This window comes from Salmo salar, chromosome ssa01 (assembly GCF_905237065.1).
Source record: "Salmo salar chromosome ssa01, Ssal_v3.1, whole genome shotgun sequence".
Classification (NCBI taxonomy): Eukaryota; Metazoa; Chordata; class Actinopteri; order Salmoniformes; family Salmonidae; genus Salmo; species Salmo salar.
The window spans coordinates 166,078,496-166,097,370 of record NC_059442.1 but is presented as its reverse complement, the minus strand read 5'-3'; the positions used below and the strand labels follow the sequence as shown (position 1 = coordinate 166,097,370).

At 42.1% G+C, this 18,875-nt stretch overlaps 1 protein-coding gene across 1 annotated transcript in view; it reads left to right on the top strand.

The window, feature by feature from the left end:
- slc27a6 (solute carrier family 27 member 6) overlaps window positions 1-18,836 on the top strand; it is a 44,987-nt gene extending 26,151 nt beyond the window's left edge. Inside the window, exons 5-10 of the mRNA XM_045693823.1 lie at window positions 221-415; window positions 12,427-12,517; window positions 12,692-12,890; window positions 13,389-13,486; window positions 13,977-14,107; window positions 17,254-18,836. Of these exons, the coding sequence (XP_045549779.1) occupies window positions 221-415; window positions 12,427-12,517; window positions 12,692-12,890; window positions 13,389-13,486; window positions 13,977-14,107; window positions 17,254-17,430 (891 nt within the window). The 3' untranslated portion in view covers window positions 17,431-18,836. The remainder of the gene's footprint in view (window positions 1-220; window positions 416-12,426; window positions 12,518-12,691; window positions 12,891-13,388; window positions 13,487-13,976; window positions 14,108-17,253) is intronic.
- Window positions 18,837-18,875: the final 39 nt, after the last annotated feature.

Genomic DNA, 18,875 nt, shown 5'->3' with positions numbered 1-18,875 from the left:
CAGATGGTCTTATCCAGAGCGACTTACAGTAGTGAGTGCATACATTTTTCATACTTTTTCAAACTGGTCCTCCGTGGGAATCGAACAAGCACCATTCTCTACCAACTGAGCCATATACTGTATATTATTGTCAACCTTGCCATTTTATTTACAGTGTTAGTTCTAAATGGAGGAGTGCTCTGCTTGTATCTAACATGCTGTTGACTCCATTTCCCATCAGGCTGAGGGGGAGAAGAAGCACAAGGTGCACATGGGTGTGGGAAACGGGCTCCGGCAGGACGTGTGGCGGGAGTTCCACCGGCGCTTCGGCGAGATCCGCATGTGCGAGCTCTACGGCTCCACAGAAGGCAACCTGTGTTTCATGAACCACATCGGCAAGATCGGAGCTGTGGGCCGCTCCAACTTCTTCTACAAGGTGAGAGGTTACAAAAAATTGTTATTCGCCAACCTGGCAACCCATTGTATGGAAATTCAAAGCTGGCTTATGTTGGAACAAATTAATTCTGGACAACTATGTATTTTCAGTGTTTCCCCTTTATGCTTTTTGCAGCAGCACACCACTGCTGTCGAAAAAGATCTTAGGGGAAACACTGATTTGTATCATGCCCAACATCGGCCCCCATTAGGGGCACGTTTCCCAGACACGTACTAAGGCTAGTCCTGGAGGAAGTAACTCTTACAATGGAGAATCTCATTTAGTTCTGGACTAGGCTTAATCTGTGTCTGGGAAACCAGCCCTTAGTCTGCCACTGACTCAAACGTGAGACATTGGCCTATGTTGATACACGCAATTTGGAAACCCAATGGGGTCAAATGGAAAACCAATTGTGGCTTTTGTGAATGTGGTCTACAGTGTAAGCTATCAAGCCCAACATGGCAACCCACTTGATATCCTGACAGAGTATCTGTTAGTGTTTGTCTACTGTTGCCTTGTGCATCATAAATTGTCATTTCTGATTTTGGTTACAATTTGTAAAATAAGCCCAATCTGCTGATTTGAGCTAGCATGGTCCCAGATATGTTTGTGCTCTTCCAAACTCCATTGCTTATTGTGAAGCCAAACATTTGGCACGACAATGAGTGACGAGTTGACATGATAGGACAAACAGACTGAAAAACTAACTGAAACCTGTCCCGAACAAGGGCATTGAATGCAATGGAATTCATCCTAGTAGGAACTCACTTAGTCAGACACAGAGAGATCATATAACATTTAATAAAGAAATATAATTTAAAAAATGAACTACTTAATTGTTCTAAGTAATTATTACTGGCCTGGACTGAACATTGGATCCAGAATACAAGAGTAGTCTCTAAATCCGAAAGTAATTTTTAAAAGTTAATTTGGCCCCGATGCAATTTCAATGATGTTGTAAATCAGTGTTTCCCAACTCCAGTCCTCCAGTAACCCCTACAGTACACATTATGTAGGGCGGTGTTTCCCAACTCCAGTCCTTCAGTAACCCCAACAGTACACATTATGTAGGGCAGTGTTTCCCAACTCCAGTCCTCCAGTAACCCCTACAGTACACATTTTGTAGGGCAGATTTTCCCAACTCCAGTCCTGCATCTATGCTAGAGGTGTCACTACAGACCCTGGTTCGATTCCAGGCTGTATCACAACCGGCTGTGATCGGGAGTCCCATAGGGAGGCGCACAATTGGCCCAGCATTGTCCAGGTTAGGTTTTGGCTGGGGTAGGCCATCATTGTAAAATAAGAATTTGTTCTTAACTGACTTGCCTAGTTAAATAAAGGTTAATTATAAAACATTTTAAAAATCTGCTTGTCCAGTAATCATGCCCTCAATGAGCTGAATGAGGTGTTTCTCCAGCGCTATAATGCAAAGTTAGTGTGTGTGTGTGTGTGCGTGCAGAAAGTATTCAGACCCCTTTACTTTTGTTACGTTACAGCCTTATTCTAAAATGGATGAAATTGTTTTTTTCTCATCAATCTACACACAATACCATATAATGACAAAGCAAAAACTGGTTTATAGACATTTTTGCTAATGTATTAAGATTTAAAAAATTCAATCATATTAACATAAGTATTCAGACCCTTTACTCAGTACTTTGTTGAAGCAGCTTTGGCTGCAATTACAGCCTCGAGTCTTCTTGGGTATGACGCTACAAGCTTGGCACACCTGTATTTGTGGAGGTTCTCCCATTTTTCTCTGCAGATCCTCTCAAGCTCTGTCAAGTTGGATGGGGAGTGTTGCTGCACAGCTATTTTCAGGTCTCTCCAGAGATAGACTTGTCCCGAAGCCACTCATGCGTTGTCTTGGCTGTGTGCTTAGGGTCATTGTCCTGTTGGAAGGTGAACTTTCACCCCAGTCTGAGTTCCTGAGCGCTCTGGAGCAGGTTTTCATCATGGATCTCTGTACTTTGCTCTGTTCTTCTTTGCCTTGATCCTGACTAGTCTCCCAGTCCCTGCCGCTGAAAAACATCCCCAGAGCATGATGCTGCAACCTCCAGCCTTGACGCTTGGCATTCAGGCCAAAGTTCAAGCTTGGTTTCATCAGACCAGAGAATCTTTTCTCATGATCAGAGTCCTTTCGGTGCCTTTCGGGAAACTCTGAGCGGGCTGTCCTGTACTGTTTACAAAGGAGGGGCTTCCTTCTGACCACTCTACCATAAAGGCCTGATTGGTGGAGTGCTGCAGAGTTGGTTGTCCTTCTGGAAGGTTCTCCCATCTACACAGAGGAACACCGGAGCTCTGTCAGCGCGACCATCAGGATCTTGGTCACCTCCCTACCCAAGGCCCTTCTCCCCCATTTGCTCAGTTTGGCCGGGTTGCCAGCTCTAGGGAGAGTCTTGGTGGTTCAAAACTTCTTCCATTTAAGAATGGAGGCCACTGTGCTCTTGGGGACCTTCACTGATGTAGAAATGTTTTGGTACCCTTCCCCAGATCTGTGCCTCGACACAATCCTGTCTCTGAGCTCTGCGGACAATTCCTTCGACCTCATAGCTTGGTTTTTGCTCCGACATGCACTGTCAACTGTGGGACCTTGTCTAGACAAGTGTGTGCCTTTCCAAATCATGTCCAATCAATTGAATTTACCACAGGTGAACTCCAAGTTGTAGAAACATTTCAAGTATGATCAATGGAAACAGGATCCACCTGAGCTCAATTTCAAGTCTCTTAGCAAAGGTTTTATTTGTAATACATTTGCAAAATGTCTAAACCTGTTTTCACTTTGTCATTATGGGGTATTGTGTGTAGATTGCTGAGGATTTTTTTATTTCATTTTAGAATATGATAAAATGTGAAAGAAATCAAGGGGTTTGAATACTTCCAGAACGCACTGTTTTTTGTGTGTGTGCACGTGCGTATCTTTGGTCTGTTGTCTGTATCTGTGTCAGACACACGCCACAGAAACACTATCTGTGCCAATGTGTGCTGTGCTTCTGGCACTCATCCAACAAGGATCAAAGATTACTGGGTTTACTCTGAGGTGAGCCATATTAGTTTAAAACATGCCTGACTTCTCCCTACACGCCCTTAATGCTCTCTCCCCTCCACACTGTAGAGAGAGAGCGGAGTCAGTATTGTCTGAAACATGGGCTCAGTTCAAATACAAAAAGAAAAGCCTTCCTACCTTCCTTCCTTCCTTCAAGGTAATCACTGAAGACATGATTGAATTGAACTGAATTGAATTAATACAATCAATGTAGTTTAGCTGAGGATCAGGTGTTCCTTTAAAGTATGAAGGATGGACCATTCTGGTATTGGAGGGCATTGTTATTTCACTGTCTGCAAATAATTCAATTATTTCAAACCAAACCAGGTAAATTGATTCTCAAGCCTTTCTGTAACTTTATTTATTCGAAAGCATGAAACAAGAGACACTGCAGCCCTCAAGTAATAGACTTATGTACCACTGTTTTAAACCATTAAACATCACATAACAATGATTACCAGACATAACATAGATTAACTAGCACTGTCCATCTTTACTGGTCAGTGAGTCCACTGAAGTCCTCGTAATGCAGAACTCTGGGTAGACAAGGACTTAAAGGTACAGAAATCGCTACACCATTTCCTGGTTGCAAAAATTCTAATGGTTCACCTAACTTCAGTTTTATGTGACAAAACAAGCAAACATCGTGTAGAGAATCATTGTACCATCTAAACCGCTGTGAAATATATTTTTAATAACCACAAATATTGTATTTTTTTTTGCAGTTTTGAAGCTGGCGTACAAAACCGAAAGTAAAAGACGTAAAAACAAAACTTATGAACGGGAAGCATAGAAATCGAACAGATCTACTGCTTCTTAGACTTACTTTCAATGAGAATGACAGATCTATAATTCAGATTCTATATGAATTTGGTTGGGTCCCACAAAGTTACATATTTCAGCTTTAAAGTACAAAAAAAAACCTTCACCTGGGTGTTCTTAGACTGCTAAGACTAGCCAGCTTGATAAAGAATAGGTTAAGTAATGCTGCATTAGGTAGGCATTGTAATCACTGTTACATCTCAGGGGGGATCTGAGGTGACAAAGAAAACCTATAGGGAGAGGAGATCAATGCTGCAGAGTGCTGGAGTTTGAATGTAAATGTAATGTTGCAGAGACGAGAAAGGAATCTTCTATACGCATTTAGATTCAATGCAAGTTGAGTTGAGCAGTTCTGTATAGCTACTGTACCTCCAGCATTGTGAAAACATAACTTCAATTGAATATTTACTCCCAGTCTCCTACATAGTTTTTGCTGTTTCAATTGTAATATTTATGTCACACCTTGCACATGTTCAGTTTGTAATTTTGTGTGTGTGTGGAGGTGGAACCTATTATTAAATTATTATTTTAAAGTCAGGAGGGGGTTGGTGGCCAGAGCAGGGATTGAACCGACAATCCTATGCTTAGTAGGCCAATGCTCAACCGACTACGCCACCAGAATCGGGAACATACTTTCTGACGTACTCTGATTTAAACAACATGGCAGCTGAAGTACCCTCCTGCACATTGACACAGTAAGGGCTGTATGCCAACACAAAATGATATATATATATATATATACACACACACACACACACACACACACACACACACACACACACACACACACACACTGTACATCTGTCATTATAAGCACTAGTAGAGTGGGGTAAGAGTACTTAGGATTAATCTTACCTTAATCTTAAATGAACTATTCTTAGGCTGGTCTCACTACTCAAGCCTCTTGACCCAGAAACCAACCAACCTACAAAACCTTTTTAAGTTTACGAAACAAGATAAATATCAGTTGGCGGCACACATTGTGATTTATCAAACAGCTTGTGAATGCTGTAGTTAGTCTAGTATCTATACATCTGTGATTTATCAAACAGCTTGTGAATGCTGTAGTTAGTCTAGTATCTATACATCTGTGATTTATTAAACAGCTTGTGAATGCTTATCTTTTTTATATTTTTCCTATACCTCAACTTCTAAATACTCTTGCTTGTTTAGCCCCGGCCTGCTAACTGTCTGAATCGCCGTGTCCCCAGTCAGCCCAACCAATCACTGGACCCATATGTTCACTTGGCTACGCATGCCTCTCTCTAATATCAATATGCCTCGTCCATTACTGTCCTGGTTAGTGATTACTGTCTTATTTCACTGTAGAGCCTCTAGCCATGCTCAATATGCCTTAACCAACCATGTTGTTCCACCTCCTACATATGCGATGGCATCACCTGGTTTAAACGTCTCTACAGACTATATCTCTCTCCATCATTACTCAATGCCTAGCTTTACCTCCAATGTACCTCCAATCCTAACTAACTCGCCCTCCAAATACACCTCTGCTGTTTTCAATCAAGATCTCAGCGATCACTGCCTCATTGCCTGCATCCGTAATGGGTCTGCGACCAAACGACCATCTCTCATCACTGTCAAACGCTCCCTAAAACACTTCTGCGAGCAGGCCTTTCTAATCGACCTGGCCGGGGTATCCTGGAATGACATTGACCTCATCCCGTCAGTAGATGAAGCCTGGCTATTCTTTAAAAGTGCTTTCCTAACCATCTTAAATAAGCATGCCCCACTCAAAACATTTAGAACTAGGAATAGATATAGTCCTTGGTTCACTCCAGACCTGACTGCCCTTGACCAGCACAAAAACATCCTGTGGCGTTCTGCATTAGCATCGAATAGCCCCCGTGATATGCAACTTTTCAGGGAAGTTAGGAACAAATATACACAGGCAGTTAGGAAAGCTAAGGCTAGCTTTTTCAAACAGAAATTTGCATCCTGTAGTACTAACTCAAAAAAGTTCTGGGACACTGTAAAGTCCATGGAGAATATGAGCACCTCCTCCCAGCTGCCCACTGCTCTGAGGCTAGGAAACACTCTTACCACTGATAAATCCACTATAATTGAGAATTTCAATAAGCATTTCTCTACGGCTGGCCATGCTTTCCACCTGGCTACCCCTACCCCGGTCAACTGCCCGGCACCCGCCAAAGCCCCCACCATTTCTCCTTCACCCAAATCCAGATAGCTGATGTTCTGAAAGAGCTGCAAAATCTGAACCCATACAAATCAGCCGGGCTAGATAATCTGGACCCTCGCTTTCTAAAATTATCTGCCGAGATTGTTGCAACCCCTATTACTAGCCTGTTCAACCTCTTTCGTATCATCTGAGATTCCCAAAGATTGGAAAGCTGCCGCGGTCATCCCCCTCTTCAAAGGGGGTGACACTCTAGACCCAAACTGCTACAGACCTATATCTATCCTACCCTGTCTTTCAAAGGTCTTCGAAAGCCAAGTTAACAAACAAATTACCGACCATTTCGAATCTCACCGTACCTTCTCCACTATGCAATCTGGTTTCAGAGCCTCAGCCACGCTCAAGGTCCTAAACGACATCATAACCGCCATCGATAAGAGACATTACTGTGCAGCCGTATTCATCGACCTGGCCAAGGCTTTCGACTCTGTCAATCACCACATTCTTATTGGCAGACTCGAGTGCCTTGGTTTCTCAAATGATTGCCTCGCCTGGTTTACCAAACACTTCTCTGATAGAGTTCAGTGTGTCAAATCGGAGGGCCTGTTGTCCGGACCTCTGGCAGTCTCTATGGGTGTGCCACAGGGTTAAATTCTCGGGCCGACTCTCTTCTCTGTATACGTCAATGATGTTGCTCTTGCTGCTGGTGATTCTCTGATCCACCTCTACGCAGACGACACCATTCTGTATACTTCTGGCCCCTTTTTGGACACTGTGTTAACTAACCTCCAGACGAGCTTCAATGCCATACAACTCTCCTTCCGTGGCCTCCAACTGCTCTTAAACGCAGGTAAAACTAAATGCATGCTATTCAATCGATCACTGCCTGCACCTGCTCGCCCGTCCAGCATCACTACTCTGGACGGCTCTGACTTGGAATACGTGGACAACTACAAATACCTGGGTGTCTGGTTAGACTGTAAACTCTCCTTCCAGACTCACATTAAGCATCTCCAATCCAAAATTAAATCTAGAATCGGCTTCCTATATCGCAACAAAGCATCCTTCACTCATGCTGCCAAACACACCCTCGTAAAACTGACCAGCCTACCGATCCTCGACTTCGGTGATGTCATCTATAAAATAGCCTCCAACACTCTACTCAACAAACTGAATGCAGTCTATCACTGTGTCATCCATTTTGTCACCAAAGCCCCATACACTACCCACCATTGCAACCTGTACGCTCTCATTGGTTGGCCCTCGCTTCATACTCGTCGCCAAACCCACTGGCTCCAGGTCATCTACAAGTCTCTGCTAGGTAAAGCCCCGCCTTATCTCAGCTCACTGGTCACCATAGCAGCACCCACTCGTAGCATGCGCTCCAGCAGGTCTATCTCACTGGTCACCCCCAAAGCCAATTCCTCCTTTGGCCGCCTTTCCTTCCAGTTCTCTGCTGCCAATGACTGGAACGAACTGCAAAAATCTCTGAAGCTGGAGACTCATATCTCCCTCACTAGCTTTAAGCACCAGCTGTCAGAGCAGCTCACAGATCACTGCACCTGTACATAGCCCATCTGTAAACAACCCATCTATCTACCTACCTCATCCCCATACTGTATTTATTTATCTTGCTCCTTTGCACCCCAGTATCTTTACTTGCACATTCATCTTCTGCACATCTACCATTCCAGTGTTTAATTGATATATTGTAATTACTTCACCACCATGGCCTATTTATTGCCTTAACTTACCTCATTTGCACTCACTGTATATAGACTTTTTCTTTTGTTTTGTTCTACTGTATTATTGACTATGTTTTTGTTTATTCCATGTGTAACTCTGTGTTGTTGTGTGTGTCGAATTGCTGCGCTTTATCTTGGCCAGGTCGCAGTTGCAAATGAGAACTTGTTCTCAACTAGCCTACCTGGTTAAATAAAGGTGAAGTAAAATAAATAAAATATTGAGTTGCACCCCTTTTTGCCCTCAGAACAGCTTCAATTTATCGGGGCATGGACTCTACAAGGTGTCAAAAGCGTTCCACAGGGATGCTGGCCCATGTTGACTCCAATGCTTCCCACAGTTGTGTCAAATTGGCTGGATCTCCTTTGGGTGGTGGACCATTCTTGATACACTCGGGAAACTGTTGAGCATGAAAAACCCAGCAGCGTTGCATTTCTTGAAACAAACCGGTGCGTCTGGCACCTACTACCATACCCTGTTCAAATGCACATATAGATTGCCTTCAGAAAGTATTCACACCCATTAATCCACATTTTGTTGTTGCCTGAATGTCTAACTTATTAAATGTAGATTTTTTTTGGTCACTGGCCTACACACAATACCCTATGGTAAAGTGGAATTATGTTTTTTGAAATTTTTTACAAATCTATTAAAAATGAAAAGCAGGTATGTCTTGTCAATAAGTATTCTCCTAAACTTATTTAAGCTTGCCATAAAAAGGAAGGTTGAATACTTAATGACTCAAGACATTTCAGCTTTTTATTTTTTATTAATTGGTACAGTCTGTCTAAATTCAGTTAAGTACACATGTAAACAAGTAGTGTGTCCCAAATGGCACCCTATTCCCTATATAGTGCACTACTTTTGACCAGAGCCCTGTAGGTCTTGGTCAAAAGGGGTGGACTATGTAAGGAATAGGGTGCCATTTGCAAAACAGACAATGATTTCTAACGAGTACGCTAGGAGTCAGAAAGCAAGTACAGGGAGTGAATTTAATAATGAATGAAACATGGAACAAAACAAGAAACACGAGTAGCGTACAGACATGAAACACAGAATCAATAACACCTGGGGCAAGAACCAAAGGGATCGACAGATATAGGGGAGGAAATCAGGAAGGTTATTATTATTATTTTATCCTTTATTTAACCAGGCAAGTCAGTTAAGAACAAATTCTTATTTTCAATGACAACCTAGGAACAGTGGGTTAACTGCCTTGTTCAGGGGGCAGAACAACAGATTTTTACCTTGTCACTTTGGGGATTCGATCTTGCAACCTTTCGTTTACAAGTCCAGTGCTCTAACCACTAGGCTACCTGCCGTTATGGAGTCCAGGTGAGTCTCATGAAGCGCAGGTGCACGTAACGACAGTGGCATGTGTGCGTAATGATAAGTAAACTTGCAACGTCGAGCGGCAGTAGACGTGACATGATGTTAGTTTTGCTGACAGTTTTGTTTATCCTCCCTTACTGTGGAATGTGTGACTGCGGAATGTCTTCTTTTTGTTGTTAAAGTTAAGTTTTTAATGCATAACCTTTTATTAGAAGGGTACCTACATAGGGACTTTAACGCATTCATAACCCATACGTAATGCATTCATAAACTGTACATCAGCATAACGTGTTACCCTAAAAGTATTACCCATTTATTCATGTTTATTCTGCTTCTTTCAATTACTATTTCTGTGCTTACTGATCCCTCGGAGACTTCCCTATTTGCCCTGGTCAAAAGTAGTGCGCTATGTAGGGAATAGGGTGCCATTTGGGACGCTGCTGTCTTCTGAGAATGAATGTCTGGTTTTGAGTTTTCTCTAAAAACAAGTTGCAGAGTCCAACCTGTTTTGCTAACCCTAAACAGTGTAGCTTTGTGTGCCAGACCCAATCTTTCCATTTAAACTAGCGCGCGTTCTAACAGTACTGGAAAACATTTCTTGGAAAGCTCCAAAATTAGCAGTATTCATTGCGTTACACTGCCAAAGTGATTTTTTGATTTTTTTTTTGACCAAAGGTGTTTATGGATTTGAGTCAGGGGAGAGGTTATGCAATGGGTTAATCCACATATTTGATACCATAGGCTACACATTGCAATAGGGGTGATGTGAAGGAATTGTTGGAAGGTGTGTGTGAGAGTGGTTTTCAATGCTTAAGAAACTAACATGCCTGGAGTTGTGTGTGTGTGTGTGTACAGACTCCCTGGAATGAAAGGTATTCATTGTGTGGGTGTTTTTTGTGCATATGTGCTTCAAAAACAGAAGTACAGTATTGCAGAGGGCATGCAACAACAGGAAGATACTTGATTCAATCAGATTTTGTAGAACATCGAAAGAGGTGAACAAATCAAAAGAAAGGGAGCATTTGATACCCTTTGTGGCGATTATTTTTAATTCCACAAGGGTATGTGTATATATATAATTTTTTATTTTGGTATTTTTTTTAATTTATTTATTTATTTTTGCTGTTTCATAGGAATGTATGCTCCCACAACACATTTTATATAAAATGTTTAAGCCATTAAGCAAAGGGTTTCTGGTCACATGACATCATGCATTCAACCTATTAGGGTTTGTTCTAAACAGGTTATTATCCAATCATTTCGTTCTGAACCATTAAAGTAGGGATTTATATCTTCCCTTTCTGTTATTTTTTATATATAAATAAAGGGAACACTTAAACAACACATCCTAGATCTGAATGAAAGAAATAATCTTATTAAATACTTTTTTCTTTACATAGTTGAATGTGCTGACAACAAAATCACACAAAAATAATCAATGGAAATCCAATTTATCAACCCATGGAGGTCTGGATTTGGAGTCACACTCAAAATTAAAGTGGAAAACCACACTACAGGCTGATCCAACTTTGATGTAATGTCCTTAAAACAAGTCAAAATGAGGCTCAGTAGTGTGTGTGTGTGGCCTCCACGTGCCTGTATGACCTCCCTACAACGCCTGGGCATGCTCCTGCTGAGGTGGCGGATGGTCTCCTGAGGGATCTCCTCCCAGACCTGGACTAAAGCATCCGCCAACTCCTGGAGAGTCTGTGGTGCAACGTGGCGTTGGTGGATGGCGCGAAACATGATGTCCCAGATGTGCTCAATTGGATTCAGGTCTGGGGAACGGGTGGCCAGTCCATAGCAGGAACTGCTGACACACTCCAGCCACATGAGGTCTAGCATTAGGAGGAACCCAGGGCCAACCGCACCAGCATATGGTCTCACAAGGGGTCTGAGGATCTCATCTCGGTACCTAATGGCAATCAGGCTACCTCTGGCGAGCACATGGAGGGCTGTGCGGCCCGCCAAAGAAATGCCACCCCACACCATGACTGACCCACCACCAAACCGGTCATGCTGGAGGATGTTGCAGGCAGCAGAACGTTCTCCACGCTGTCTCCAGACTCTGTCACGTCTGTCACGTGCTCAGTGTGAACCTGCTTTAATCTGTGAAGAGCACAGGGCGCCAGTGGCGAATTTGCCAACCCCCACCTGTGGACGTCGGGCCCTCATACCACCCTCATGGAGTCTGTTTCTGACCGTTTGAGCAGACACATGCACATTTGTGGCCTGCTGGAGGTCATTTTGCAGGGCTCTGGCAGTGCTTCTCCTGCTCCTCCTTGCACAAAGGCGGAGGTAGCGGTCCCGCTGCTGGGTTGTTGCCCTCCTACGGCCTCCTCCACGTCTCCTGATGTACTGGCCTGTCTCCTGGTAGCGCCTCCATGCTCTGGACACTACGCTGACAGACACAGCAAACCTTCTTGCCACAGCACGCATTGATGTGCCATCCTGGATGAGCTGCACTACCTGAGCCACTTGTGTGGGTTGTAGACTCCGTCTCATGCTACCACTAGAGTGAAAGCACCGCCAGCATTCAAAAGTGACCAAAACATCAGCCAGGAAGCATAGGAACTGAGAAGTGGTTTGTGGTCCCCACCTGCAGAACCACTCCTTTATTGGGGGTGTCTTGCTAATTGCCTATAATTTCCACCTGTTGTCTATTCCATTTGCACAACAGCATGTGAAATTTATTGTCAATCAGTGTTGCTTCCTAAGTGGACAGTTTGATTTCACAGAAGTGTGATTGACTTGGAGTTACATTGTGTTGTTTAAGTGTTCCCTTTATTTTTTTGAGCAAAATATATATATATATATATATATATATATATATATATCTTACTAATGCCCTATTGCCCACAACGCAAATGAATTATAATGTAGTCCTTTGTATGTTTATTTTTTTTCTTGCAGCTCATCTTCAAGTATGACCTGGTAAGGTATGACATGGTACGAGATGAGCCGGTGAAGAACAGGCAGGGCTTCTGTCAACATGTTAACAAGGGTAATAACTCTAGTAGTAATAGTAGTACACAATGTTATTATTATGTAGTAGTACCGTTTTTTTTTTTATTAGTTGCTCACAGTTGTATACTGAATTGTACTCCAATTTACAATCGTAGATTTTATTATCCCATAATGTGGAAATGACTTCCCCTTTTGTGTGTCTTCTCCCTAGGTGAGACGGGCCTTCTCTTGTCCAAGATTAGCGCCTCCAGTCCCTTCTTTGGCTACGCGGGGAGCAAACAGCTGACCGAGAAGAAGTTGATGAGGAACGTGTTCGTGAAGGGAGACGCGTACTTCAACACTGGAGACCTCATGGCTGAAGATGCTGAAGACTTTATCTGTTTCAAGGACAGAGTGGGGGATACTTTCAGGTAGAGAATCTGAAATGACATGATCATGTTTTATCTGGGTTATTGTAATAGTTAACTCACCTCGTGAACCAGTGGGCAAAAATGGTTGAAATTATGCGATTTCAAAACAGTTTTGTCGTTGAAATTACAGTATATAACTTCAACCAGTTTTGCCCACTGGGAAGGTGGACGTCATCTTTCACATTGAGTTAAGACAGGCAGGACAACTGATGGCACACGTGTGATGAATGAAATGGTAAAGATATCAAATCACTCTGTCAGAATTACAGTACTGTATGTCATAATATGACTGGATTTACATACTGTCATGACATAGCTCATAACTGCTCAGTTCTTCATCATACAAATATATGGGTGTGGGGGTGTGCCTCTTTCTGACAAATGAGGTAATTTGGAAAATACTTCAGTTAATTTAGGGGACACATTTAGGGGACTTGTTTTCACTCACTCTTAGAGACAAAAGTCCAAAAGTCCTCTTTTGATGATTTATGTTTTCAGATGGAAAGGTGAAAATGTGGCAACAACAGAAGTGACAGAGGTGCTTGGAATGGTGGACTTTATCCAAGAGGCCAATGTCTATGGGGTGGAAATTCCAGGTACAGGTGTTCTGTCTCTATGTGTGTGTGTGTGTGTGTTGTGTACATGTTTGTGTCTATGTGTGGTGTACGTGTCTGTCTGTGTGTGATTCCATTTAGTAAAATACAGCGATCCCATTGCTATGCTTCTGCTTCAGCAGTCACACTGTGGTGGCATGAAAGACCTTGTGTTTGCGGAATAATTGTCCCCATTTGAGATTTAATGATTTATGTAATGTTTCCAATTAGACCATGCCACACAGTGGAATATGTCATGGTCTGTGTCCCAAATGGCACCCAATTCCCTATATAGTGCACCACCCTATAGGCCCTGGTCAAAAGTAGTGCACTATAGAAGGAGTAGTGTGCCATATGGGTCTCACTGTGCTCCTTGCCTAGAACTGAAGTGAATGGCCTTTTGTCACATCCATCTTGAATGAGCCACCAGTAATAAAAGGGGGTGAAATTGGAGTAACGCAAAGTGACTAATGGGGCACCATTGTATTCACAGGAAATGAGGGAAGAGCCGGAATGGCCGCCATCATCGTGAGGCCTGAATGTGAGTTTAGCGGGAAGAAGCTATTTGACCACGTCCTCAATGATCTACCAGCCTATGCTCGTCCTCTCTTCATAAGGCTTCAGGTAAGGAAAGTTTGACACACTGACTTCCTTGACATGATCTGATAAAGTAGAGGCAATTTTGTAATGTTCACTTTTTCCAGGGTTTTGATTTGTGGACTCTGTTTTTATAACGTTTGCTTAAGCTTCTCTTACCAAGGGTAGGACAGTAATTAGATAGGAATGAATAGGTCATCGTTTACTTACCTGTAAGGGATGTCAATGATTGATTGTAACAGCGCTAAGAAATACTTTGTTATAGTGGTGGCCTCTTCTGGTCACATGTGTACACTACAGCACTGACAGGTCAATGTCATTGTAGAGAACGTTCAATTTTTTTATTTTTTTTATTTGATTTATTATGGATCCCCATTAGCTGCTGCCAAAGCAGCTAAATCTAATTTTACTGCTTCTGTCAGTTACTTGATGTGGAATAGAGTTCCATGTAGTCATGGCTCTATGTAGTACTGTGTGCCTTCCATAGTCTGTTCTGGACTTGGGAACTGTGAAGAGACCTCTTGTGGCATGTCTTGTGGGGTATGCATGGGTGTCCGAGCTGTGTGCCAGTAGTTTAGACAGACAGCTCGGTGCTTTCAACATGTCAATACCTCTCATAAATAAAAGTAGTGATGAAGTCAATCTCTCCTCCTATTTCAGCCAGGAGAGATTGACATGCATATTATTAATATTATCTCTCTGTGTACATCCAAGGGCTAGCCGGGCTGCCTTGTTCTGAGCCAATTGCACAGTCCTTTTTTGTGGCACCTGACCACACGACTGAACAGTAGTCCAGGTGCGACAAAACTAGGGCCTGTAGGACCTGCCTTGTTGATAGTGTTGTTAAGAAGACAGAGCATCGCTTTATTATAAACAGACTTCTCCCCATCTTAGCAACTACTGTATCAATATGTTTTGACAATGACAGTTTACAATCTAGTGTTACTCCAAGCAGTTTAGTCATCTCAACTTGCTCAATTTCCACATTATTTATTACAAGATTTAGTTGAGGTTAGGGTTTAGTGAGTGTTTTGTTCCAAATACAATGCTTTTAGTTTTAGAAATATTTAGGGCTAACTTATTCCTTGCCACCCATTCTGAAACTAACTGCAGCTCTTTGTTAAGTGTTGCAGTCATTTCAGTCGCTGTAGTAGCTGACGTGCATAGTGTTGAGTCATCCGCATACATATAAACTCTGGTTTTACTCAGTCAGTGGCATGTCGTTAGTAAAAAAGCAAGGCGCCCAAACATGTACCCTGGAGAATTCCTGATTCTAACTGGATTATATTTGAGAGGCTTCCATAAAGAACACCCTCTGTGTTCTGTTAGACAAGTAACTCTTTATCCACATTATAGCAGGGGGTGTAAAGCCATAACACACATGTTTCTCCAGCAGCAGACTATGATCGATAATGTCAAAAGCTGCACTGAAGTCTAACAAGACAGCCCCCACAATCATTTTATCATCAATTTCTCTCAGCCAATCAGCAGTCATTTGTGTCAGTGCTATGCTTGTTGAATGTCCTTCCCTATAAGCATGCTGAAATTCTGTTGTCAATTTGTTTACTGTAAAATAGCATTGTATCTGATCAAACAATTTTGTCCAAAAGTTTACTAAGGGTTGGTAACAGGCTGATTGGTCGGCTATTTGAACCAGTAAAGGGGGCTTTACTATTCTTAGGTAGCGGAATGATTTTAGCTTCCCTCCAGGCCTGAGGGAACACACTTTCTAATAGGCTTAGATTAAAGATGTGGCAAATAGGAGTGGCAATATCGTCTGCTATTATCCTCAGTCATTTTCCATCCAGATTGTCAGACCCTGGTGGCTTGTCATTGTTGTTAGACAACAATACTTTTTTCACCTCTTCCACACCGACTTTACGAAATTCAAAAGTACAATTCTTGTCTTTCATAATTTGGTCCGATATACTTGGATGTGTAGTGTCAGCGTTTGTTGCTGGCATGTCATCCCTAAGTTTGCTTATCTTGCCAATGAAAAAGTCATTAAAGTAGTTTGCAAATATCAGTGGGCTTTGTGATGAATGAGCCATCTGATTCAATAAATGAAGGAGCCGAGTTCCAATTTTTCCCCAAAATTTAATTTGAGGTGCCACAAAGTTTTTTTTCTGTCATTCTGTATGTAATTTATCTTTGTTTCATAGTGTAGTTTATTTTTAATTTAGTTTAGTCACATGATTTCTTCATTAGCAGTACGTTTGCCAATAAGTTGGGCTGACAGACTTAATTGCCGTACCTTTTGCCTCATCCCTCTCAACTAAATCATTTTTCAATTCCTCATCAATCCAAGGCTATTGAACAGTTGTTACAGTCATTTTCTTAATGGTTGCGTGCTTATTAGTAACTGGAATAAGTAGTTTCATAAATGTGTCAAGTGTAGCTTCTGGTTGCTCCTCATTACACACCACAGACCAGCAAATATTCTTTAAATCATCAACATATGAATCACTACAAAAGTTATTGTATGACCTCTTATACGCTATATTAGGCCCAGCCTTTGGAACTTTGGTTTTCCTAGATATGCCTATTATATTGTGATCACTACATCCTATGGTTTCAGATACGGCCTTAAAGCAAATATCTGCAGCGTTAGTAAAAATGTGATCAATACATGTTGCTGATTTAATTCCTGTGCTGTTTGTAACTACCCTGGTAGGTTGACTGACAACCTGATCCAGGTTGCAGGCACTGGTTACAGTTGAAAGTTTTTTTCCTGAGTGGGCAGCTTGATGATAGCCTGTCAATATTTAAATCGCCCAGAAAATATACTTCCATGCAGATCTTACCAGGGTTGGGGTCAATACCATTTCAATTCAGGAAGTAAACTGAAATTCTGATTACATTTATATTGTTTTCTAATTGAAAGCAAGGTTTTGACGGGTTGTATAGTTAAGCTTTTATGTAAATATTATTCAGCGGTTTGGTTTGTGTAATATATGATTATCAACAGATGAATATGTCAGAGTTTGAATATTGCTTGCCAAGTTGTCAAATAATTATTTTAGCCTAAAGTGTAATTGTACAATTTAGATTGTGAAAGTTATCTTCTGTTTGGGTCATTGAAAAATAATCATAAAACCATGCACACAGAGAATACAGATCAGTATATGGAATAATGAAAGAGTACCATCACATCTTATACTTCTATGTTGTAGGAATCAATGGAAATGACGGGAACCTTCAAGCAGCAGAAATTCAATCTAGTGGAGAGCGGATTCAACCCTTCAACAAACTGCAACCCGCTCTATTTCCTGGATTACTCAGAGAAAAGCTACGTTCCCCTCACGAACACGCTGTACGGCAGTATTGTGGCTGGCGAGCGGAAGCTATAGTGGTAAACCGTAGCTAAAACCACCAATAGATTTGGTTCACTGAGACGGTGGCGGCATAGTTGTGCTGTTTGGGAGAGGGACCGAGAGACTGTCAATTGGGTCCATTCTTAATTGTGTATAATGTATGAAATTGTCTCGTATGAGTGGCTGGGATCAACAGAGTGGGTTAGTAATGAATGGTGGGGGGGGGGGGGGGGGCAGTCTTATATTGTTGACCTTGATGGAACATTGAGACATCAAATACCCTCGGGTGGGGGGGGTTAAATTGTGCCTCATCTGATTAAAAAAATATATATAATAATTTTTTTTTAAACTTGCTGAGTTATTGTGGGGTGCCTGTTTCCCTCTCTGGTTTCCAGATCTATTGTCAAGACAGTTCAGCTGAGACGGCTAAATTGACTTGAGACCAGTGAACCTCGACAATCAGCACTTCCACTGTCCGTCTGTGCCAATTGAATTAGCGGATGGGGTGTCACTAGTTCCTCCTTGAAATAAAGACGAATGGCAGACTAAATAGAGGCGTCGTGTGTTTGAGGCGCTGATGACCACACTCTGGTCACCCAAAATTCTTTGTTCTGACCTACTACACTAACCAACGTAGATATGAACTTTAATATCAGAAACGGTCCATATGCTTTGCTACAAATAGTAGTAAATCTGATGTTTTTTTGTTTTTTTATACATATAGTTAAGGCTCATAATTTAAACCAAAGTAGGTGTGCTTCGCAAACGTACGTTTGTTAGGTGTCCTCCAGTAACTGTGTTGAGATAGTACAGTACAGTCCACTGGCACAGCACTAGTTAATAAGGGGCATTATGTCATGTCTTCAACAGTTTGCCAGTTAGTCATTACCATCTTGTGTTACTCTGAAATGTAACCAGACCCAGGTCCAAGTAGTCTTTATTTCCTTACTTGTACTTTTGGATTTGTTCCAGTGGTTCCATTGTAAGACCAGCTCAAGAAAACAAATACTATTTGAACCCAGGTCTGAATGTGATGCAAACTGATTATATTTACTGTCAAATGATAGCTGAGAAGCTTGTCAGGGATCCTTTAAGGGTCCAATTCAGTCAAACCACTGTTAATGCCTTATCAACATGCCTTATCCCCTCAATAAAATAACGTGGTTCTGGTACTGTAAAATACTAGCCTGAGGGCCATTCTGTTGGTGCTATCATGCCAACTCCTTGTCAGCCATTGTCATGCCAATGCTTGTCATATTTTACTTGCAATGGAGTTGGCAAGAGCACAAACAGATCTGGACCAGGCTATAGAAGGAGACAACGGGTCTGGGACCAGGCTATAGAAGGAGACAACGGGTCTGGACCAGGCTATAGAAGGAGACAACGGGTCTGGACCAGGCTACAGAAGGAGACAACGGGTCTGGGACCAGGCTACAGAAGGAGACAACGGGTCAGGGACCAGGCTATAGAAGGAGACCGGG